The 26,659-nt window shown below is 28.7% G+C and overlaps 2 protein-coding genes across 6 annotated transcripts in view; both read right to left on the reverse strand.

Moving 5' to 3' along the window:
• The window catches only part of LOC142321556 (dnaJ homolog subfamily B member 12), a 65,362-nt gene extending 64,890 nt beyond the window's left edge, over window positions 1-472 (reverse strand). Inside the window, exon 1 of the mRNA XM_075359727.1 lies at window positions 156-472. Within this exon, the coding sequence (XP_075215842.1) occupies window positions 156-288 (133 nt within the window). The 5' untranslated portion in view covers window positions 289-472. The remainder of the gene's footprint in view (window positions 1-155) is intronic.
• Window positions 473-5,768: 5,296 nt separating this feature from the next.
• The window catches only part of spz (Spaetzle domain-containing protein), a 169,649-nt gene continuing 148,758 nt past the window's right edge, over window positions 5,769-26,659 (reverse strand). For all 5 annotated transcript variants that reach the window (XM_075359728.1, XM_075359731.1, XM_075359730.1 and 2 more), the window contains 3 exons: window positions 16,358-16,423; window positions 12,767-12,870; window positions 5,769-11,787 (listed from right to left, as the gene is read on the reverse strand). In XM_075359728.1, coding sequence (XP_075215843.1) covers window positions 11,469-11,787; window positions 12,767-12,870; window positions 16,358-16,423 — 489 coding nt within the window. In that variant the 3' untranslated portion in view covers window positions 5,769-11,468. The remainder of the gene's footprint in view (window positions 11,788-12,766; window positions 12,871-16,357; window positions 16,424-26,659) is intronic.

The following is a 26,659-nucleotide window of genomic DNA, read 5'->3' on the forward strand; positions in this document are numbered from 1 at the left end:
ATGTCTCGGATTACATCAGACACTCACGGGATCCAATTCAGAAAAAATGAAAGTATGGATGTTAAAACTAAAATAACAAGTCTTAAAAACATGCAAGATGATTAATTATAAATATATACTGCTTTCTTAATGAAATTATTGGCACAGCTTCCTACCTTTAGCTCTTTGAGTTGAATACAATTTCTCGGCTTTCATTAAGAACTTTTCTGCCTTATCTCTGTTTCCCTCAGATAAAAACCGTTCAGCAATTTCCACACACCTTTCAGCTTCATCTTTATTGACTTCCATTGCAATTACTCACAACTAATAAAATTTTGGATAATGACAAAAATCACCTGATTACAAACTACTTAAAAATGTCATCACATCACATTTTCCAGCTGAGACTAGATGTGACCTCAAGGCTTCATGACGTCATGTCTATGACGTTAGGTTATAGTTTTAAGGATAAATTACTATGCAACATTAAATAAAGTTAAATTCTCAAAAATACGATCTTTATACAAAACGATAACTGTTGTTAGGCGTTCTCAATTTTTAAAAATCTCCAGTAATACAGTTGTAACAAACAGTAATAAGATATAAGACAGAATTAGTAATAAATACAATTTCGTTTTATTTCTGCAGTGCAGTTTTAACAACCATGGAAGTAAATCTACATATGTAACATATACAATATTTTTAATTCTCGCGAAAGGCAACTTATAATAATTTTTTTATTTTATTTAAAATATTATGCTTTTTACCATGAGTTTTCTATAAATAAAAGGACATGCTATGAAAAATGTCGATATGATTTTATAATTACTATTCGGAAGATCAATTTTAGGAGCAGCATCAAACTTTAGAAGTTGATATCTTTAAAAGTACAATCAGCTGTGGAAATTATTTGAGAAATTTGTAGTAAAGTTTACGCTTGCTTTTCTATTGCAAAATTTTTCCTTTATTCAATAATGAAGTATGGCAACATGCGGAAGTGTGGTTTACAAATTCAAATTCGTAAACGATATGCAACGTCGTGTTAAAAATTAATGTAAAAAATAAACGTTAATTATGTACTTTTTGTAAGGATTTTATACTTACTTTTATATTGCTTTACTACTCTACATTATCTAACCCGTAGTCAGTTTAAATGTAAGGTTTTCATCCTACAAATTACTTTTTTCTGAGATTTGACATCAGAATTGTGACAATACATCTCCAAACAGTGCGTGTAAGTCACCTACTTAGCAAATGAACTCATTATTTGGATAGATTTTTTAGTTAAAACCTTCCTTAAAAAATCACGAATCTAATTTTTTTAAATCTGTACTAATCCAAAGGATGTATTCAGTAATCAGCATGATGAAATGAAGTATACACTTTAATAAAATAATGCAAAACATGAATCAATTTTTAAGTCTCTTCATGAGTATTAATACAATTTATGCTAATCCTAAAGTGATAAGGAAATCCATTTAGAACATCGTAAAATGGTATATTTAAACTGATATTTGTTCAACATGACATTTTTACCAAAGTGCATTATCCAGTCCAGTCAAACAAAAGTAATAATTGAATTAAATGTGGAAAACCATGTACTAATGAACAACCACAATACATATAAACGTATGTTCTATTTGACCAAAAATTTAACAGGTTTCCTAACCAGTTTACTGCAACAATGGTAATGGTTGCAATCTGAAATGCTTACTTATGCCTAGATGCTACAGATCGATGGTATGTCCTGGTCTCCTGAATGTATTCCCCCCACCTATCTTGATCCTCTGCCTGTTTTCTCCATTTGAAAACACAAAATATCCTCAAGTCACGCAACACATTCTTTCTTTTCTTCTTCTATTGTACATTGTTTCCCACCATATGCCCTTTGCCATCTCTACTCTTCCATTATTGCTACTTGACCCATCCATCTAATTCTTCCCAATTTTATGAACCTTACAATATCTTAATTTTACAGTAAGTCATTAATTTTTAACATTATTTCTTTTCCTCCATTCTCACAGACCAGTCCACTGATTCTTCTCATTAACTTTTTTTCAAAAACTGTCAGCTTAAATGCATCATTCACCATCAACACCAACGTTTAAAAAACCATAACATACCACATGCCTTACTAGAGCATTTGAAATGCTACTGTAGAATTTAATTAGTCTAAAAGCAACTCAAAACCAGACTCTGACATTCCAATCATGTATTTTATTTTTTACTTTTCCAGGTGTATAATTATAATGTACAGCTACTGAGTGTATAATATATGGGAAATATGATAATCAGCCACATTTTGCAGTCAGGTTTTTTAGCCCATGTTTAATGTGTGAATAATGAGGGGAGTATCTGTACTTGTAAATGAGTCTAACCTGAACCTAAACATTACTATTACTTAACTAGTAGCACAGCAAGTTAAGTAATAAACTTATATTGTACATATAATATAGTCAGTATACAAGAGAAAGTACGCTAATCTGGTCAAAATTTGCAAGTCTGGGTTTTTTGCAGATCTTTATGTTGCATGACCTTCTTTAATCAGAAAACACAATTTTACCATTCTAGAATTCTGTAAGTGTCTATATACATTGTTGGTTTGTCTTTTGCCTGATATCTCCTGACTGGAAAAACTAATTTATTAAGAAATTTAGCACAATGATTTATATATATGAGGTATCCATGCTATTTAATTATGTGATCAAGGGGGGCATGGAGACAAAAAAATTATTGCTGGGCTATATCTCAAAATTTTACTCAAAAGGTAGATACATTTTTTTCATGTAATTTAATGCCCCTTAAATAACTAAGATTGTTTCTAATGGTGTTTGGTCTTATTAAAATTACCATAGAGGAGGAAGTGCAAAAAACCTATTTTTCTTTTTGGCCGTTTCTAGACACAAACTCATATTCTTGTAATAATTAGAAGATCCCATTACATCACTATGTCATTTGTTCATGTATTTCTGCAATTTCATTCAGGGATAGTGATTAATAAGCTTACTTTTTCTTTTTTTGTCAGTTATTATTCTGCTTGATATTTTTAGCCTGGATTAACCAATTTTTATGAAATTTTGTGTAATGATTTTGAATATAGCTCATTGACACTATTTAATTTTGGTTTCAATTCATCAAGGGGGTGAGGAGATACGATCACCATGGCTCCTATATCTCAAAATCTTACACAAAGAGTAGAATAATTCTTTTTGCACAATTCTTTATTTTTATTCTAGTTTATATACTTTAATGTTCTACTTAATTTTCCTCCTAAGTAGCAGTCTGTCAACAGCAAGGCCCTTGGTAACAAACTCTTTTTGTAAATCTTTGTCAATTTTTTTTTTATACACTTATTCTTACATCATCTTTTTTATGATTTATATATTTATAAACAAGATCTCCAAAAAATTGTATACTTTTAACTGTTAGTTAAATTTTATTAAAGAAAACAGTTACATGATGCTTGTGTTGTTTTTTAGCTTAAACTTAAATGTCCAAAATGACCACTGTTAACATCAATATACCTACAGCGATAGTTGTAACTATCAGCAGCATGTTAACTGTACTGTAGTTTAAAATATTATGTTAACTTCATTTTCAACTTGCTGTCTCTGCTGCTGCACTGTCCTTGTAGCATTTGTAGCATACACAATGCCTTTTAAACACCCTGAAAGAAGAAGTCTGTTGGTGATTGAGCCAGTAACTCCAAAGCATTTTCTCTTCATCCTACCCATTGGTCAGGAAAGGTGTACATTTACATGTACAGATACTCCCCTCATTAGTCTCACAGTAAACAGGGATATTTCAGAATGTATCTCAATTAATTTTTATTGGGTACCAATCAAACAAACAATAAATCAAAGGAAATTTTTTAAGTTCTAGAAAGGTTATTTTAAATAATCTTTAGATATATTTTCAGATTTTTTTTAAATTCTCTCCTGGTAATGTACTTACTATCAATTGTATTATAGCTTCATTGATTCCTGAAATATTAGGTAAAAATGATCATGCAAACCAATTTTAATCACTCCACTGTTTTTTTATTTTTACTTCTTGTATTGATTACTTCTAATTAAATAATTAAACTTTGTTAACAAATTGTATTTATATATCATTAAGAATAGGAAGAAATAGACTTATATAAATGTAATATACTAGCTGTTGCCTGCAGCTTTGCTCATGTGGCTTTTGGATTTGCATGTAGAATAATTTTTCAGAATCATTAGATCTTAGTTAAAATTCTACTTAATTTTAAAAGTTGAAGTTTTAATGGGAATGTTGGCAAAATGGTCAATTTACTTCGGCCAGGTTTTGGTCTTGTCATATTGTTTTTAGAGGTTGGTTTTAACCTGGTAATGTTCGCACACTGATGACTTTGTTGATTATTGGTATTTAACAATCGCAACAATGTGTTCTTTTAGGCAAACAGAAAACAACGATGAGCACTCTTCCCAAATTACACTAGCACTTTTCTCATCAGATGTGAGAATGACGAGGCAAAATTTTAATTATATATAAAAAGTTAACTTTACTACAAATTATCTTTTATTGCATGATATTACAGAGCCACCATGTAATGGCAAGCTTGGATGATCAGCCTGCTCATCCCTGCTATACTATTGTTCTCTGAAACATTGCACACCATTATTAGTCATCTCTTAGTAGCATAAACATGATGCAACTTATGTTGGATAACAATCGTCGCCACTACAAGCCCACTGTTAGTTGGTGTTGACTGTACAATTTTCTGAACTCATCAACAGATGGAATAGCATGTAATGTAGTGAATATAATTTGTCTTTGTACACGTTAGTAAAGATTTATGATTTTCAATCTCATTGTAGAATTTACATAGAAACTGAAAACATTACCAAACAGAAAAACATTGAGCAAATAAATCCATATTGTAGAATCATTATTTATTAGACATAGTTGAGATTTAAAATTTTCATACAAAATTTTAGTCTGCCTCCTGCCCCCAATTGGGTTTTTGAAAAATAGTGAAATATGCTTTCTTTTTTCAAAGAAAAGTCTAAATAGACATTTTTATAACTGAAACACCTTCAGCTTCATGTAGTTTCATGAAAAACTTTGCCCCTACCCTTTATCAACCCAAAATTGGATTTTTGGAAAGTGGTGATATATGTAATTTTTATTTTTAGAAGATTGTTTAGAACCTATTTTGATAACCCCTTTGGTTTCTGATATAAAGATTTTTCATAAAAAAAATTTTCCTTCCTTTTCAACAGAATTTTCCAAAATTCTTACTTAGTGGTACATATGTTGTAAAATAATCTACCCTCTAAAAATTCACCTACCTAGGTTAATTGGTTTGCGTTGTGCATTGATGAGTCAGTCAAGACACTTTTTTTATTTATATATAAAAATATCAATAAAGTAATTAGATATAAGTAAAACCAGTGATCCTTTCATGTGAAACAATCGTAGCTGTATTAGTTGAGTAATTGACTACATATGTTTACATATAATAGAAGTTCAAACTGTTAGGGTACAAGACAAGAAATGCTGAAGTAGGTATAGTGATTTATTTTTCTTTTTAAGTGGTAATATTTAAAGAATGTATTGATAGATCATTACCATCAATAATGAATCAAATAGAGAGCACATTTTCCTTCCATGTTACAAAGTAATACTGTATATATATGGTACTGTATATAATTAAGTGGTAGTACAATCAAGGTAATTTTAATCATAGTGCCACTGTAATAATAAAATCTTAAAATGGAATTAACATATTCAATTAAATTATAAAATGACTAATAAACATATAACAAAAAAATTATACTTTAATAACACATTTCATTTGCTAATTACAATATTTATTATCAGTTAAATATATGTTTAAATAAACTAACATTCAATTTACACTATTTACATAATATACAATAAATTATTTTATCATTCATCAGTTTCTATAAAAGGTATACCAACATCCGTCCATACATACATACATATACTATATACAAACATTCAAATAAAATGATTTATCATACAAATTTTTATAAATGTAAACCTTATATTAGTAATGAGTGTGTAAATAACTAATACAACTATAATTATAATTTCCTTATTTAACTACTGATCTATGCCAAAATAACTATTGAACAGTATATTGTGATATACTTTTAGTGTATACCAGACCTGTTTACATTTGTTTTGTACAAACTCTATAAGCTGAGTAAAATTCTGAAGATAAATAATCTAAAAATGTTTATATGGCTCAATCTATTCTGCAATGTGGTATCATAAATCAGGATAGTATGCTTGAATATCATTCAGATTAAGTTGTTTACTCAGCAAAAGCAAATAATAAAAATAAATATTGAAGTACCCATATTATACCAAATTTTTAAATCTTTGATGTCTAATCTTATGATAAGACAACTCTTTTTCTGTTTAGCCTCCAGAACTAGCATAAGGAATTACTAGAGAGCATGAATGAATGTGATATGTATGATTGTAAATGAAGTCTAGTCTTGTACAGTCAGTCTTGTACAGGTTGATCATTTCTGATGTGTGGTTAATTGAAACCCAACTGTCAAAGAACACTAGTATCCACAATCTAGTATTCAAATCCATATAAAAGTAACTGCCTTTACTAGGATTTGAACCTTAGAACTCTCGATTTCAAAATCAGCTGATTTTATTTGTGAAAATAAAAATAAAAAATCATTTAGAAAACTTCACAATTGCCATCAGCATATAAGATTTCTTCTGCTAATGGTGCCATAATATTACTTAATATTCTACATATTACTCTGGTTATATAATAAAATGTATGATCCTGTAAGTAAATTTTTAACTGTGTTATTGGCAAATTATTATGACAAATTTACTAGACCAGCCGGTGGGCTATGAAAGGCAACTACATAATAACTTATATTTATAATAAAGAATTTTTCTAGTTTTGTGCTTGTCCAAAATGAAATCTATAGGTTTAAAAAAAATGCAGTCTAATTTTTTTATCATAGAAACATAACATTACTCCATAGACAATTAAGCTATATTAGAGCCAAATTAATTAATATTATTCCTACAGACATTTTAATTATATGTAGCTACAAAAATATGGATAGTCAGATTGTGTAATATTCTAATTACAACCTCAATTTCCTCCCAAAAGTATTATAAATTAAATTGTGTTAAATCTATTTCTTTATATTTTCATTAATAATGAAAACTATAAGTTCTTGTAATTTTAAATTATTATATTTTCAATTTTTTTCTTTTATTGCATATTATTCTAATGAAATTAATTTTTCGAGCTTTTTTGATTTTGAAGTAAGTAAATAATTAAAACAGTTAAGAAACCTTTTGATAATTTATAAAATAATAAAAAATTAAAGCTTTGTAACTCTGATTGTTAACACTGATTTTTATTCCAAAAATATAAACATGCATAAAAATGTGAGCTTCCTATATAAAGTTTCAGCTTTTTTTGAACTAAACTTCATTGAAAGGTTTTAATCTACAACAGCAAAAATAAAAATAAAAAATCATTTAGAAAACTTCACAAATGCCATCAGCATATAAGATTTCTTCTGCTAATGGTGCCATAATATTACTTAATATTCTACATATTACTCTGGTTATATAATAAAATGTATGATCCTGTAAGGAAATTTTTAACTGTGTTATTGGCAAATAAATAAATACATATTATTATATGATTGATTACTGGTCTTTACACTGACACCACTGACTGGTGTAAAATGTGCTTAAAAATTACAGTTTTATGTAAATGGAATTATATATTTTATTACTTTCTTTATTATATATCTTTCACAAATAATTTAGTGTTATTTGGATTAGAATAAATTTATACAATTTAGCTACGTACAAAAAATTATAAATTTATTAATGTAACAAAAAAAAAATATTTATATATTGTGTATAAAGTATACCTTGTGTTAGTAATATTTTTTTAGTCAAAGAATTCCTTAAAGCTTTCTTACTGTTTGTAACAGTGATGACAAAAAAATTAATATTATTTTTCTCGTATGATGTCATATTTTATATTTCCGAAACTACATAATTGATCTATCAGATATTTTTAAAATGTCTTTTCTTGCTCAAATAAAATGAGTCTTGTCAACATAACTGAGTGAACATACTTGCTACACTTCAGCAATTTTTATCTACAACTGCATAATAAATAATTTCAAAAGCATTTGTGACATCACTGGAACAAATATTGCAATGATATATAAACATTAAATGAATTTGAAACAGATTTACTCCCATTAACTCTAAAGTGTGTTGAATTATTTATATAACATCGGTACATTACATTAATTCTGAAATAATTTTTACTCTTAACTACAAATTGAAGTTAATCTAATTTGGGTTAAGAAATTGTTGATAAATATGTTTCATGGTGATCTTGTTAGTCACTTATAAACATATTTCAACATATAATTTAAGTTACCATGTTAACAAATCATCTCTGGGATATTATATGATCAAATTTCAGCTAAATTTTCTTTACAATTTACAGAAAGTAGTTGGCTAGTTGATACAGTGATTTCTTGATCAACTAGTCCCAGGTTCCTGAAAAGGCTGGCATTTTTTCTCCTATTCTTTCATCTATCTATCTGCCTTGTTAAAATGTATCTAAAAGCATTACCAATGTTGTTATAATTTTTTTTTTTTAATAAAATGATTTGCTTTTCTCAGAAAGTAAAAGGAAAGACTCACTAGATTTATATGTTTTTTATTTGTTTGGTTGGTAATCATAACAGTTAGAGGTGACCTCATATGAATCACAATTTATTTCTAAAAATGATACAACAGTTCTCCAAAATCTAGTATCCCATATTATGCTTGTTAGAGAAAGTGATGACTGAAGTGGTTTCTTGTGTTACCTTTCGTTATTATAAACTTTTTGTGTTGTTATTACATATGGCTTTTATTTAAATAATTTTATTAACCAAAATAAGTTTAAATATCTTCAGCTTGATCTACTGGTGTACTCATTTTCGCAAATCAGCTGATTTCAAAGTTGAGAGTTCTAAGGTTCAAATCCTTGTAAAGGCAACTTTTATATGGATTTCAGTACTATATTATTGATACCGGTGTTTGTTCTTTGGTGATTGGGTTTCAATTAACCCCACACATCTCAGGAATGGTCAACCTGAGAGTGTAAAAGACTACACTTCATTTACATTCATATATCAATCTTCATTCAACTTCTAAAGTAATACCTTACAGTGGTTCTGGAGGCTAAACAAAAAAGAAAGAAAGTTTACATATCTTACATTACTTGGATGAATAATGCATTATATTTAACAAAAAATTTAGCGTGTAAACATAAAACAATGATGGTGTAGTATTTATTTTTTTCTGGTAACTCTAGGCCTTATAATAGAGAAATAAAATAGTGAAATATGAGATTACAGTATATGTGTTTGTCTAAATTTAAAAAATTAAATTATGGTTTATAATTATTATTATGCATGCTAAGCTTATAGAAATGGGAATACATTATTATTATTATTATTACTGTCTCAGTGATTGATACATGATATATTTCAGTGAGAAATAAAACATTCATAAAAACTCAAATAAAATTTCAATTAAGATTCATTAATCATAATAAATACAAGTCGCAACTAAAAATTGCACATTGTATCTGTAATTACTAGTTGGTGTCTGTTGAATGAACTACCAATATATATAGCACATTTTAATATCTTTCATTTATTTACTTAATAATTTTACTAGAACAACAGCAGGCTGACATTCAATAACAATTGTTAATAGATGATAATGAATTTGGACTCCTGTGAAAAATTACCATGTAACACAGTATTGATTTTGTAAAGTGTGTAGGGCCGTGTCTAACTAAATAAACCCATAACCAACAGATAAAATGCAGAAGTGCTAAGCACTTCGCCACAGAGATTGGCATAATTGTAAAGTAATAACACATTTTCTAATTCTTAGTATCATAAAATAAAATCATAGATGATTAAATGTTATTTTTCTACTTACACATTTTAATGTAGAAGTTTGAAATGAAAATAACAGTAAAAAACAAATGTTCATATTTTTCACCATTTTCTATTTATGATTTTATTTCAATAACTATTTATCATATCCCTTTTTGTGTAAGTCAATTTTATCTGATTTAGAGATTTTTTCATATATTTAAAAAAAGAAAAATAGAAAATTAAAAAAAAATAATATATCATATTAGTGTTTATAATACATTGCATCATAAGTAACAGAAACTTACCATTTTGCAAGAAAACATTATAATTTTTTTTATTTGTTATTTTTTTTTATTATTTTTCAGCATTTTTATTATTTTTATGAAAGTAAGCAGAAAATCTTGGAGTAGGTTTTTATTTGATAAACTCATCATTTTTCCTGTTCCTTCACTTTATCTTCTTGATAATGTCATATATATTCATAAAAATGTATGCATCTGTGAAAAGAATTCAAACTACTGTTCAACTAGAACTGCAACTATGATCCATTTTAGTTTATTGTAAATTAATTAGAATTTAAACACTTTATATCAACTAGCTGTAATTCTTTACAAGAAAATTCTCAAATATACTAAAGAATTAAATGTAAAAAAAGATGTCCCTCTTTAATAGTAAAACATAAATTTTATATTTTTATTGAAGTAATCAATTTGCTTAAATGGTGATTAATTTTTATCTTTTTTTGGCACTAAGTGTAAAACAAGTTTTATTTATTAATTATAGCATTAGTAATATTTTAATGCTTATTACAATAGTTATAGTGATACATTAGTTAAGTTATGGTGTGAGAAAGAACAATTTATTTATTGAATAGTGTGTGTTTTTTTTACATAGGGTTGTATTTTTAATTAAATTTTCATTTATTATTGTATAGTTTTAAATTGCTTTAAAAAGAAAGTAAAACATACCAATGTGATAACTAACAAACCCATAATGTATAAATTGTTGGTAAGTGGAATTTTAATTTATACAGAACCAAAATGTTTCTGATAATTATTTTTCTGTGAATAAATAAGCAATATTTTCTATTTACTGATGAAGCATTGGATATTAAATAGATAAATCATTTTATTAAAGTCTTATAATCATTACTTTAGAAAATTTCACAGATTGACAGACTTAAATTCTAAATATCCATTTCACAAAATCAATAATACCTAAACATTACTACAAACACAATGGAGTTTAAAAGATTTATGGCATTACAAAATATCAGTAAAATATATTACTAATTATTAAAATTATTTTTCTACAATATGACAATAATAATAATGAGAGTAAATTAAAAAAATAATAACAATATTTCTAATTACTGAAATTATTTTTTTACAATATGACAATAATAATAAGAGTAAATTAAAAAGTAATAACAAATGAAAGGGGACTGATTTACAATGGTACAAAAATAAATATTATACAATGTAAGTATCATTAATTATTTATTAACTGATAAACAATCATTTTTTATTTTCTCATTTATCCATTACTTTTAGTTACATTTCTATTCAGTCTCCTTGGAAGTGCAGCAGATGTTACCGGCTTCATGACTGTTGCTACTGTCAGTGGTAGAGGTTCTAGGTTGGATGTTGTTCCAGCTTCTCCTCCTGATCTTGCATTAACTCCTTCAAAGTGATATAGACAAGCACAGCATGATGGCATACGGAAAGAATCAGATACAGTTCCACCAGACTGGTTTAGAGCTACCAGTTTACGATAAATATATTTTTGTTTACATGTCGCTATAAAACCATTGGGGAAAGAAGCTGCTGCATCACACGGCGTACCATTTGGTTTCCTGTAAAATGGTTTAAAATGTGTTATTACCAAGTTATAAACATAAAAATGATATAGACATTCTAGAAACATAGACATCCAGTGTCAGGCGTAGAACATAAAAATGAGGAGTAAAGTGATTTTCCATTACCTTCTCCATCAAGCAAACTATTGTTGAGTATCAGTATACCAAGCACAGAGGAATGACATTCAATCATACAAGGATCATCTACATTTTTATAACAATATGGGCGAGCTGTATAGTGAATAACATTACTTTCAGATAAATCAACCCTGACCAGTGCATCGGCATTGGTTATTGGAGTACTCAGATAACACAACATAATTATCCTTGTATCATCACTGATTTTATTGATGTATTAATAATAAATACTGCCTTTATTCACAGCCATCAAGTGAGTCAATAAATAGAACAGAATAAAAGTACTCATTTATGTTATGAAGTATACACTCTTGTATACACTGTTTTTGTTCAGTATATGAACAGTATCTGTAATATTTGTAACTAATCTACTTTTATTAGGAGAATTGATAAATTAACCCAAAATTAGTATTGTAATAATAAATGTCTACCAATTATTTTGCCATTTTATTAAAGATATTAAGAAAGTAATGATAAAAGGCTAATAAAATAAGAATGGTGACTGACAGAAAATGAGAAAGTATGGTTCAACAAGTTTGGAAAGTTAGTAGTATGGGAATAAAATACAAGATGGGAGCATAGGTCACTTTGCCCGACATTTTGTTCACCCATTACATTCCAGTGTGTATTGTGTTTCAGGTCTTGTATATAAATAAGGAAGAATATTTAAAAAGAAATTATAGACTTGGAATGTAGTTTCATGAGCTGTACTTAAGTTTTTGTGTAAGAACAATGGAAATGTCATCTATATCAAGTTTAAAATGAATGAAGTTTGATAAAATTATAAAAAAACTGGTTTAAAAAAATATATCATAAAATAATAAATATATATACTTACGAACATTCTTCAACTCTTATTCCTTGGATGTAATTGTCAACATTGGCAATGAACAACCAGTTACCTTCTTTGTTTTGTGCCATTTTAGGAAATATAACGGACTCCTAAAAGCATAATATGATCATTTTTGAGTTGATAAAAATAAATTATTTCCTCAATTAGTGCAATAATAATAAAATAGACTTTTAGAGTCCCTTACAGAGACTTTCCCTCAGTCATTAAGCTCAATAATAAAGAGATGGGTAGTAAGAAAAAATGATTTACTCTCAGAGAAATTGCAGTGCAAGGAAAACAAACCTATTAAGAGGGAATCTCAAAGCTCCCTCCAAGAAACATGTGTTCAGTCTACCCATAATGTCTCAAAATATTAATTAAGCAGGGTTTTTACCCAGTTGGGATCAATGATTTCTTACCATCAGTTTAATTATATTACAACAAAATTGTTTTTCTTCCAGAAATAAAGTTCACATAAGAACCAGTAGATGATTCTTTAAGTATCAACCTCACTCGCTCATCCACACTGCATTATAAGTAAGGAATAAGAGGATTAGAAATCTATAAGATTACTGATGTTGGAACTTACTTAATGATATCTTCTACAGGCTTCATGAATATTAAACAATATTTTTAAATGTTTTCAAGCCTTCTTTGAATGCAAATATGTTAAGCATCATTTGTAAGAAAGTGGAAACATTAATATCTTTTTCATGAAAATTCATAATTTAATAATTTTGTAAATTATTTTCTTGATTAAATAATACATCTAACCCACCAGGTTGGCCTAGAGATGAAACTGTCATTGCAAATCAATTGTTAAACAGATGATTTTTGAAGTTGAAGATTCTGAGGTTTAAATCATAGTAAAGATAAGTAACTTTTACAAATATATAATTTGAATACTATACTATAATTTGAATACTAGACAGTGGATATCAATGTATTTTAGTGGTTAGGGTTCAACTAGCCAAGAGAAAGGTGGCCTGAGTACATAAGACTATATATCATGTACATGTCATACATACCACCCTCATTTCATTGGGCCATATGGATGCTTATTGTTCACAAATAGAACAGTTTGCAATGGACACATTACAAATAGAAAATAATTAAAAAATAATATATGTATGGTATTAATTTTAAGCATGACACCACTGGGATCTCATAAACTAAACAAGGTAAAAAAATAATTTAAATGGGAAATTTCCCTTGATATTTAAGTGAGTTCTTGATTTTAATGCGTTTGAAATTAACACTTTTTTTATAATGTGATAGTGGAGGACTTTATTGTAAATGGAAATCCCCATTTCTTATAATATTTTTGAACACTAGACATAATTCTAGGACGTTTTTATTCTTGAGCACCTTTTAGGCATTTAAAGTCGTTAGTTAAGGTTAGGTCAGGTCAGTGTATTAAAGCTGAAAATAGGGGGGGGGGGGGGGTCAAGGTTTATGAATTTAATTTTAGATTAAAGTATAAAAGGTATAAACAGTAAAGTATAAAAAAAAGGTTAAGTATGTATGAAACATATAATAAATATAATGTAAACATTTACAGAGTGTAAGATATATGATAGACGCAGAGTCAAAATGAGTAGAAAACACATCGGTGAAAAAAAAACTTGCTTGTATATCAGTGAATACAAATGAAAAGTCAATTCTGAATCAAATTCAAGCAGTTATAAAAACTGTGACAAAATTTATTATACATTTTAATTTGACATGGCATTTCTGAAAACAACTTTAGATTTTTCATTATTTAGAATGAGACTTGTTATATAATGACAGCTTCAGAATGATCTATTATCTATATTAAATAAAACACTTCAATCGCTAAATCAATTAAATAAAAACTTTGAAACCACATTTGCTTAATTTAAAATACATTTTCAATCATTATCAGTTATTAAATCAAAACAAAAACTGATCAATTTATATACATGATCATTTATTTTATAGAGTAATGTTAACAGTTATAAATTTTTAATCATTAAAGGTTTATAAAGTTTATAATATTTACAGTTATACATTTTAAAGGAAAGTAATACCAACCATATTAAGTAATATGTCCCTGTGAAGCTGTTCTGGGTAGTTTGTAAGTTTAAATTTATTACTTTACTGAATTTGAATGCAAACACCTTTCTAGTTAATATACAGAGATATTAATACTTATTTTTAAAAAAAATATTTTTTCTACAATAATAATATTATGTTTCAGATTATTTAGATATTAAGAAAAATTATAAGTTGTTTTTTGATAATTTTTATTAAATGATCTTTAATGTTCATTAAATTTAACTCAGAATGTTATATTTGTTTTGTACATATTCACATATATGAAGGCCATTTGGGGAGTTCTTGGCCTGACACAGAAAGTACAAGATTTTTCACAAATGGTATTGTCTAACAAGTTGTTTCTTCATTTTTGGGAAGAGGAAGTACTCTTTAGGAACCAAATCCAGCTAATGCAGCACTTCAAAGTGTAGTAGGTCATGGAGTTTTGCAGCAACAATCTGAGATGTGTGTGCAGGCATGTTATTATGGTGAAAGAGAATTTTCTTTTTAACCAAATTTGGATAGCCTGAACAACACCCTTCAATCGGTTCAGCAGTGAAGCATAATAACTCCTGTTGATGGTTTCTGCCTTTTCCAGGTAGTCTATAAGCAGTACACTACAAGAATTCTAAAAAACCGTAGCCATGACTTTTCTGCACATGGAACCATTTTTATTTTCTTCAGTTCACTTTCATCCACTCGGATCCACTGTTTAGTTTCTGGAGTGTAATGATGAATTATTTATGTACTATTATAAAATGTCTAAGAAACTCAATAGAATCGCATTTAAATAAGTCTAAAAACTAAAGAAGTGTTTAGTTGATTGTGTTTTTGGCGGAAAAGTTAACAAATATGGCACCTGTCAAGCAGAAAGCTTTTTCTAACCCAAAGCATCCTGTAAAATGTAATGGGAATGCCCTATCAAGAAGTTTGCAATGTCAACAAGCTCATAAACCTTCAGTTTGGGAGCATTTAATTTGGCATTGTGGATTTTTGTGATGATTTTGTCAGTAGTAGCAGTTTTTTTGGGTGTCCTGTGCATTCATTATCTTGAATGGATGTACAATCATGTTTAAATTCAGCAGCCCACTTTCATACAGTCAAAAATGAAGGGGAAAGATCCTTTAAGTGAAATCTAACTTTTTTTTGTACGTCCATCAGGATTACACATTTAAAAAAAAAATATTTCATAACAGCTTGAACTTGAATCTTATATATTTTTCAGAAAATCTCAAAACCTGTTTGCTTAACTCAATTGCCACATACAAGCATCTAAATGGATATGTCTGAAACTTTGTAGCACACTATCTAAAGGATCATACATGACAAATATACAGAGTAATATAACAATTGTATAATTATATGTTGTATATTGTATAATAATATACAACGAATATAATTTGGTTATACTTGCACTATCACTATGTCAGCCGAGAACTTTCTGAAAGGCTATAGTATTCACTACATAAAATAAAAGTAGTACAACTTCTATAACAAGAGGTGAAAACCTCATAATAAAATTGTAATTTTGACACTTACTTTTGTTTCACACAATGATTTTTCAGTACCTTGATCAATCCGATTTGTCAGCCCTTGATCTGGTATCTGTAAAATGTTAATTAACATAACTACATTAATGTTTTCAATGAATATCATTATTATTTTTAAAAAATAAATGAAATTAATCAATTTGTTCATTAAAATTATTATAGTTAACACCAAAATCATTATCATAAAGTGTTTGCCACTCAAAAAGATGTTTCATTGACACAGATCCTGTACAAACTATAAAAGTTGCCAAGATTTAACTATCAGACTTAACTATGTGACACTATCACTCCTTTCACCAATCATGTCTATAACAATTACTGTAAAAAAAATTATCAGTATTTCTTTTAGTAGTTCATGTAGTATGTAAATTATTTCTGTTCAACCTTTCATTCTTCTGTATTATTTTAAAAGCCTCCTTCTTATGTCCACTAATCTGTACCCACTTTTCTTTCTCATGTTTTGACCACTAAAGTTGGACAAACATACTAGTTTTCTGGCCAACAAGAAACTATTTCCACAATTATTTAACTTAGGTGATCTATGGAAAGCAGTTTATTAGATAAGGCTTTGGTCAGTAACAATCCTACCTTTTACTCTTAATTTTCCAAAAATATACTTTTCAAATTGTTCCAAGTATTGAGGAATCATTAATTTGTAAGGAATGCCGTTCTTGGTATTGTCAAAAATTTACTAATTTCTTTTAATTTTTTAAATTACACTAATTTGTTTTTTTCTCATACACAGTTACTAATGTTATCTAATCCCTTAAGTGTCACCTACCTTGTTTATTATCCTTATTCCTAATAACAAATTTCAATATAAAACTGAAATTTTAAAAGGCATTTAATGGTAGTAAGGTCATATGCACACGAGTGGGTAATATATAATTTTGTAATTCACATAGTAAAGTTTCAGTAGAAACAAAAAATTGGAAGGAGGAGTTTTTATTTGGTAACAAAGCCTTTTTTGAAAACGGCCATTATGTTGTTGCAACTCAGTGCACCTTTCAGTAATGGTGAGGCATTCTTCTCTGAGTATCTATTCCTGAGAAAAACACAATAAATTTTTGGGTCTGAAACTTACTGCATTGAAAATAAAATCTTTTTTTTCTCTGAGAAAAGAAGCAACTTAAGGTTACTAAATAAAAAGAAAAAATACAGTTAAAACGTTTTAGACAGTACTCTTAATCTGCATGGGAAAAACTCTAATTAAGAAGAGGTGACAATTATCAGAGGCCATCTATGACAGCTAACTGAAAAGTTAATGGGATCCAGTAAAATTTGAGGAAGAATAATGCATATCAGAATAGACTTACATACCACAAAAATTGATTATTAATACATTGAACAAAAAAGTGGTTAAAATAAAAATAAACTAAATAAATATTAAAAATCTTTTACCTTATTCTATTATGAGACCATAAATTCAAATGCTGCTGTCTTTAAAAGTTTAATAAACATGCTTAGTAATTAGTAATTGATCAAACAATATGATTGATTTAATTGTTCTTGTTTTTATCAGATTAGTTAGTATGTTTTTATATTTCATATTGTTCACTGTGATCATTACTTCTACGAACTTTGTGTACAATTTGCATGTTGTGGTAGAAAAGTTTTACATGTGTTCAATTTCCATCAGGTGATTTGGAAAGACTGATTTTGGTGTTACTTGTAACACAGATAATAATGTGTTCATTATTATCTTTCCATAAATCGCATCTGATTTGCCCAGTTTACTATTTAGGCAATCTAATTTAAATACTCCTGGGTTTACTTTGAACTTTGTAATTATGCCTCGGGATCTTGAGTAATTTGTCTGCAGTTTTTAAAACCAACAAAACTGTCTTTCTTGAAAAGGATTCTTGACAATTTTGTATGAATATTTGTTGATGTGAGTTAGCATTATGAAAATCCTTCAATGCATAAATCTTTAATTTGTTTTTGTTCTGTATTTTATGTTACATCTCGGTAAGAAAGAAAATATATTTATTAAAGTTTATAAGTAATTTTTTATGATGAATTTTATAATGTATGAGAAGTATTTTGATACTGACTTCCCTTTGGTAGCTTAAATAAAATTTTAGAGAAAAGGATTTTATTGTTTACGTAAATAGGATTACATATAAAGATTGGAGTGTTAGGTGATTACTGGTGTAAGGTATTGGATTCATATCTTACAGCCTCTCCAATACAAATGTCAACCTCACCTTCACAAGTTGTAACCAAGGACTGTTACACGGTGCACCCTGTTACCACAGAAAAGATCCTGACAACTGAGTGATCACCAGTATGAACCTGATGACTGAGTGAACCCCCTCTAATAAGTGCCAAGAGCCTCTTAAAAGGGCAGAAGAGCATGTAGAAGTCTAGGACAATCTCTTGTCCTTAGTGTGAGAAATCACCCCAAAAAGTAGATGAATCATATGGTTAATGGCACAGAATGGAGAAGGTAATGGGAAACCTCTCCGTTAAAGATCCAGAATGAGTATCCCTAATTGCAGATATTGCAAAACCAAGATGTGTAGATCTGAGAGAAAATTTTTTGTCCAGACTTAAAATATCTGCACAATCGAATCTCTGAGTGGAAACTGTCTCAGGAGTTTGTAAAAACATGATCAAGAATAATCAACAAAAGGTATGGTTAAACTGAATGTAAGAATGATGAATGTTGCTGGGAAACTGGAAAACAAAGAAAAAATGGAACAAAACAATAAAAACATATTCAGTTTACGTGAAGTAAGATGGAAAGAAGAAGGTGAATTCACTTTAGGTGAATGTAAAATGATATATATAGGAGAGAAAAGGAGAAATGATGTGGGAATTGTCATGAAGAAGAATACAGAACAATACGTCTAAAGTCAAAATAATCAGTGATAGAGTAATGCCTAAAAGACTTAAAGGGAAGATAGTGGGCACAGTTATGATCCAGATTTACTTATCGACATCAAAAGTTGATGACCAAATGAAAGACATGAATGACATGAAAGTATATGACCAAATAAATCAAATGTATGATGAATTAGGTAAAGGGCAAGTTATAACAATTATGATGGGAGACTGGAATACCAGTCATAGTGGGAGAAGGGAATAGGGGAAATGTGGTTGGAAAATACTGACTAGGAGCAAGAAGTGAAAAAGAAGAGAGATTGATCAAATTTTATGAGGAGAATAGGATGAGGAAAAATAATGCATAGTTTAAAAATCATAAAAAAAGTTACGAGATCTAAAAAGATACCAAATTGACTTTATTTTACTAAATCGGAAATTCAGAAATAGTGTCAAGAATTGTAAAATCTTACCTGGAGCTGATGCAAATACAGATCATAATCTGCTGATTGCAGACATACAAACTAAACTAAAACACTAAAATAGAAATGAAACATAAACACAAAGTGGAATACTGATAAATTAAAAGATGAAAAATGTGGCGACCACAATTAAACAGGAAGTCAGAACTTCTGTAAAACAGTGCATAAAAGAAAGCCTTGATGAAGAATTAAGAGAAGGTAAAGGTAAAATGAAAGGATAGAATGGATAATAGATGAAATTCTAGACAAAATAGATAAAAGAAGTAAATTTAAAAGTGTTAATAAGAATGAAGGAAGAAAAATGTACAAGAGATTAAACAATAAAATAAGGAGAGAATCACAAAAGCTCAAGGAAGAATGGACTATGTGAAGAGATAGAAAAATATTTACAGAGATAGATTATAAAAATATTTACAATAAATCAGATGTATATAACGTGAATTATGTTAGTGATACTTGTAACAAATTTTATGTAGGCATGACCAGCAGAATATTAAAAAAAATAATACTATAAATGAACAATTAAATTTTGAAGATAATATATGATTTAAACAAATAATAAAATTTATTTAATATAAAATTATATAATAATAATAGCAGTAAAAAATTATCAATAATTTTTCATTATTCATTTAATTAACTGACCTAGAAGATGAAGTAAACTTCTTTTCTGTTTTAATTTTTTAACTGAATAATAATGATTAGGTCTTGATAAATATAGAGTAGAAGAATGATTAAGACAATACAAAGAAAAGTTAATTGGGTAGGCCACAAACTAAATTAACCTCAGCCTAGAAATTCTAATTTGTTTCAAAATGTTGGATAACCACCAGACTTTATATCAATGTAAAGATGATAGGCGTATCATCTTTACATCAGTAAAGATGATACGTCTATCATTACTGATCAGTACTGATCATCAGCCAAATCTAGGCTGAAAAAGGAATAGTAAAAAATCTTATACTGAAACTGCTTGTACAAAGTTTTTGTCCAATCTGGTGAAGTGGGGTCATGCACTGCAACAAAGAAGAACACCATTCTTCAAGAGCACTTAACAATAAATGTCAAACATTATTTTGGTCTGAAGGTCTATAATAGGAATTTTGTCTGGAAAATTCCTTTGCAAATTCCAAAACTTGTAGCCACCATTTTTAAATTTGATAGTGCCTACTTGACTTTGGCTTGTTAAATGAACACAACATAGTTATTGATGGATCTCAATGATGCTTCGTCCTTCCACTTATAAAAAACTAACTATGTCTGACATTAACAATTACAGTAGTAATAATGATAGACTTGATATTATACTGATTGTTTATTTTATCACCGCTATGCAGAATGGCATGAATATATTGTGGACTGTTGGTGGCTACTCAACATGTAGATTTGGGTTTATTGGTGGTTGCAAGGAATATATGGCATGACTTGTGCAATATTATCTTCTTTCTCATTTCAAGGATTACACCATGCAGCCTGTTCTGGTACTCAATGTTTCCACATCCTGCCCATTTTGATTTCCTGTGTGTCTGAAATCACGGTACATATGTGTTATGATAAACTCTCTGTTTATATTCTGTTAAGATGTTAAGTTGATAATGTTTTTAATGATTTACTTTCTCCACCTTGCTTTATATGGGAATATAATGTCATCAACATGGCAGTGTCAGTATAACATTACTACCAAATAAAAAATTACATGGATGCAGTTCTCTACATCCATAACGTGGTTCTAATTGGACACCTATTCAAAATCAACAGAATACCCAGGGAAGAAGAGACCAAGAAAGAGTAAAAGGGAGGACAGTGAGAAAATGTTATGGGAAAGGATCCCATAAGGGATGAAATAAGACAAACACATTCTCACAATTCCAGGGTAACACTAGCAGATTACCGACTAACAATTTTGTGCCACCACATCAATCACAGATTGTAAAAAAAATTATTTTCCATATTTTTTCAGAGAAACTGAAGAATGACCATGGACAAAAGGCTCTAGCATCCCTAAGGAAACCTTCATCCATCTCCACAATTCTGTGTGGAATATTCAGCTACAAACCCATACAACAGGGTATACAGACCTGATCCTCATACTGTATATATAGATATTTCAAATAATTAATTTGGTGAGAAATGCAGGGCAAAAGAGATTGATGTACTTAAATCTTAATAACGTTGATAAACATAATTTTTGTTTCCTAATATGCGATACACGATTTTACTCTGTTTTTTGATGCTGGAAAGAGAAGAAGTCAGAATCTTTCTATCACCAGCCATTTATGAAAATTTGTAAAATTTTAATTAAAGGATTTTTTCATTTTTCAATGTACAGTTAGCATTTTAAGCTCCTATATTGTTTTTGTTAGCTCATTTTATATTGTTTAACTTTGTTAACATAATTTGTAAGCTATAAATAAACAATACTAGATAAAAAATTAAATCATATCATAGTCACATATTATGACATCATATCTAATACTGAAGTGAGCCTTCATGGACAAGATTAATCGTCTTTGTACAGGTCAAAAAATGTAACTGAAAACACAGCTGTGTTGTTTGTATTAAGCACTGGATTTAGGAATGAATTAATTTTGTTCAGTCTTATTGCTGTCTTAAGTTTGTTAACAGTACAGTGTCATAATGCCTCACAAAATTGTTTAAATGGTGTGGATGCCTTTTATTATGTATGTGGTGAGTTTACAGTAAAATCAAAGAGAAAACACATTACAACTTTAATTAAAAAAGCATATCATTTGTACTTTCAGTGTAAAATTGGTGATCAGGATAAAACGTGGGCTCCTCATATAGTATGCACTAATTGTTCTGTATATTTAAGAGGATGGCTGAAAGGTACATGGAAGGCTTTACCATTTGATATACCTATGGTTTGGCGTGAACCAAAGGATCATGTAACTGATTGTTCCTATTGCTTAACAAGTGGGTCTGAAATTTCTAAAAAATTTAAACAAACTGTAAAATATCCTTCATTGCAATCTGCAATCAGGTCTGTACCTCACAGTGAAATTATTCCAGTTCCTGAGCCACCTGTGAATATATGTTTCGAAAGCAGCGATGAAGAATCAGGCAGTATTGAAGAAGACAACATGATTTTGATTTTGAATTGTCTTCCAATATGCCACATCTTATATCACAAGATGAGTTAAATTTAACTATATTTTCCCTTAATTTTTTTGAAGCATAATTTATATAAAACTAAGGTTGATAGAAAAATTGTATTTACAGATCTGTAATGTACGCAAAAAAGCAATTCAAATAAGGGTAACACACTTAGAGAAACATTAAAATTTTTTTTTTGTGTGTTAGTTTAATAGGACTATTACATTTATCTTGATTACAAATTACTCTTTGCTAAAAAAACGTTTGTGCATATATATATATATATATATATATATATATATAGATATATATGGCTAAATAAAATGATATACACTTGCGCACACGCACACTGACATGCACTTGCACACAGCGAGAGAAAGAGAGAGATAGAGAGTGGGCTTTAATATTGTAAGTTTAAAAATATAAATATTATTTTCAGCAATTAAAGTAAACAGTGTTATTAATTGAAAATTTTTCATTATAAAGTTATAAAAAAAAGAAAAAAACTAATACTAATAGCTATTAATAATAATAATAAAATTGTTTCAAAGTTTTATCAGCTTTAAGGTATGAAGCATGCAAAAATAAAGGAAGAACATCTAATAAGAGATGAACCAATGTTTGAGGTTATCTGAATTTTACCTGAAATCTCCATAACATCAACAAAAAATTATATAAACTGTACAAATAAAGTTATTACAAGCATAAACAAATAAGCAAAAGCACAGTGAGTTGCAGTGACATTTTACTATACAGATCCCCTAATGAATAAATTAAATTCCTACGTTAGTGGGCTATTTTAAAAAACAAGACATGTAATTAATTTAAAATAAAAAGATATGCTAATAGTTAGTTAGATTATAATTATCCTGTATTATAATATTTAATACACTCCACAAATATTGCTGGAAGAAACAACTTTAGAACAGTATAAAAGACTTTATTAGATAATTGATAAACATTTTTTACAAGAAACAAAAAAGGAAGAAAATAGTATAATTAATTACACCAAACACAAAGACTTTGATGAGGTGTTGGTGTGGATAATTTTACTCTACTGATGTGTAAAAGCATATGGGTAATATATTTATTTGTTTATTTTAGGTTCTGTAACTGCTATAATTCCTGAAGGGTTGTAGATTTCATTAGAAAAAAAGCTATTGATTTGTTATATTATGTAAGTGATACTGTGTACAGAATGAAAAAAAAAATAATTACACTCAGTATATGTTACCTTTTTATACTGAAAAACAAAAAATTGGTTAAAATTTAAAAAGGTATAAAAAGTGTTTTTGAAAAGAGGATACTAAATACATACTTATAGTATGAATACTCCTAATTTTATTTAATATATTCAAATCAATGAGGTTCCATATTATGTGATCTTTGCAAAGTTGCAGAAGAAAGTCCATGGCAAATGCTTCAGTTGTTATACTGACCTAAACTAAAATTAGTCCTCCAGCATTCAATAAAAGATGATGGTAGGACAATAAGAAAGTGCTCCTTGAAACTCTGTTTATCTAGATGAGTTTAGCTCCAGTGATCAACCATATCTCTTTATGTAAAAGAGAAGGGATTAGATCCAATTCCAATGAAATAAAATCTCCATGGTGGCATTAATGAGGACATCGAGTATGGTTCTGGTAACTCTGAAAATTGTACTTGCATTGAGGTAGGTTATCATTGATTGCAACCATTGGGAGACCATTCCAGAGGTACTTTGACCGGGCTACTTCTCAGATTGCTGGGTGACTGTTCTAATTAAGATGGTTATAAAAGATGACAAGGGATCCAAGTGAGCTTAACAGTTATTGCAGGACTTGGCAAGCTGCTTGAGTAAATAATTTAGGCAAGACTTAAAGAACATGTTGATATGGGTATCATTCAAAGTTGAGATCAATTCAGCCAGGCGGTCGACATTGAAAACTATATTATTGTATATTTTTTTTTAAGTGGCAAAAATGAACCATGAGTATTTTTTTGGAAGTTTTTGTTGAAATCGAGACAGCGTTTTATTCCTTAAGTTGGAATTACATTTTTTTATTATTTCACTACACAGGGTTCCCAAAGTTCCTTCTCAGGAATTATTTGATTAAAAGAATGGCTATATTTAAAACCATGCACCTAAATGTGAAAAAGTCCATCACAAATTTCTGTATTGAACTTTCTATTCTGTCTGATAACTTGATGGAGCTTCTGCTCCCAGAAGGCAACGCCACCCAACTTTTTTTTTGACAGTGCTTGCTTTTATAAGTAGTAACTCATGCCCACAATTAGAGAACATGGTGAAATGGCTATGGCTGTCTGGGAGGCCTGAATAGAACAGCGAAATTTCAATATATTTATGCCTAAGAAAATACTGTGCATCTGAAAGATATGTCAAAATTAAATATCAGTTGAAACCCTACGATAAACATAAAGGGACCATAATTAGTGTTCAGAGTTCATAAGTAACTAGGCATATGGTTTGATAACAAATTACCATCTTTTATTAATCACATCAGGTAGGTAGTGCGGAACTTTACCATGATAATGAACAAGGTAAGAGAACAGCTCTTCAAGAGTGGGGTTTTCCTATGGGTAACCTAAAAGTGGTGTTGAAGTAGTTTTTAAAAGTAAGCATCTACATGGCCATGATCTAAGCTTTCAGATCGTTTCAAAATAAACAAATTTAAAACATAATCACAATAATAAAAAAATATGATTTTGTAGAAATAATCATAATAATAAAAATAATTTATTAAATTATAAAGTAAATTAAAAGTAAGGTTTGTTTTAGAACAAATTTTTTAAAGACCCATCAGGAATTCTTTGAAGAACAATTTGAAATTTATAATTAAAAAAAAGAAAAAATATTGTAGCTGTTTATTTCTTACTCTTAAATTAAATTATTTTCTTACTCTTTTTTTCATAATTAAAAAAAACATTATTCACACTGTCAAATATAACTTGGACCTGTTTCATGAATGAGGATTTTGTTCACTTTAAATTTCCTACTTGTTTTATAAAAAATATATTTTTTTATAGAATATGCCAAACACACTTGTAAAAATTGAAATTTATTCTTCAATAGGCTACAAATATTTTGTACAAATTTTAACAAGCTTTAAATACACCATTTTTAAGCACCCATTAAAATTATTGGGTTTTCCAATAAGAGCTATTGAATTTTTTGAAATTAAATTTAGAAAACTGAACGTAACACTTCAAACTAACAGTATTATATTATGTATAAAAAATAATATTGGGTAAATGGTCATCCTCACAGATAGCCAGTGTTAATAGATCTTTCAATGGCATCTGAACATAATTATGGTTGAATCACAAGCTTAAAGATGAATCTCACTTTTGAGCTCATAAATTACTGTTTGTAGATTGTTGGTGTATACATTATTATTTATGAAACTTTAAAGAAAATGATCCTACCATGTTGAAGGCCAGCTGTTACCAGCTTCATGAAAGAATTTGCAGTTCTGAGGTTTATTGTAATAAAAACATTGTTTTTTAGGCGGTAAGGGACGTTGTACCATCTTGTTGTAACTCATAACAACTCCATAACTTTATTCATGAACGAGTGATAAATGTGGTAGTGTTTTGTAAGAGCATACAAAAGAAAAGATTCCAAATAACACCTCCAGTCCATGAACCATACTAAATGATGACACATTGGGAATATTTGCCTGTTTAAGGATTTCTCTTGGATTTTTATGGTCTTAAATGAGACAGTTTTGCTTATTAATGTACTCATTAAGAAGAAAATACGATTGTTGCTGAATATGACTCTTGTCATTTGAAGTTGTCGCTTTGTTTTCAAGCATCTAATCAACAGAAGTACGATTGTGCCTATGACTTATTAGCCTCAATCATAA

The sequence above is a fragment of the Lycorma delicatula genome, chromosome 3, assembly GCF_047948215.1.
Source record: "Lycorma delicatula isolate Av1 chromosome 3, ASM4794821v1, whole genome shotgun sequence".
NCBI lineage: Eukaryota > Metazoa > Arthropoda > Insecta > Hemiptera > Fulgoridae > Lycorma > Lycorma delicatula.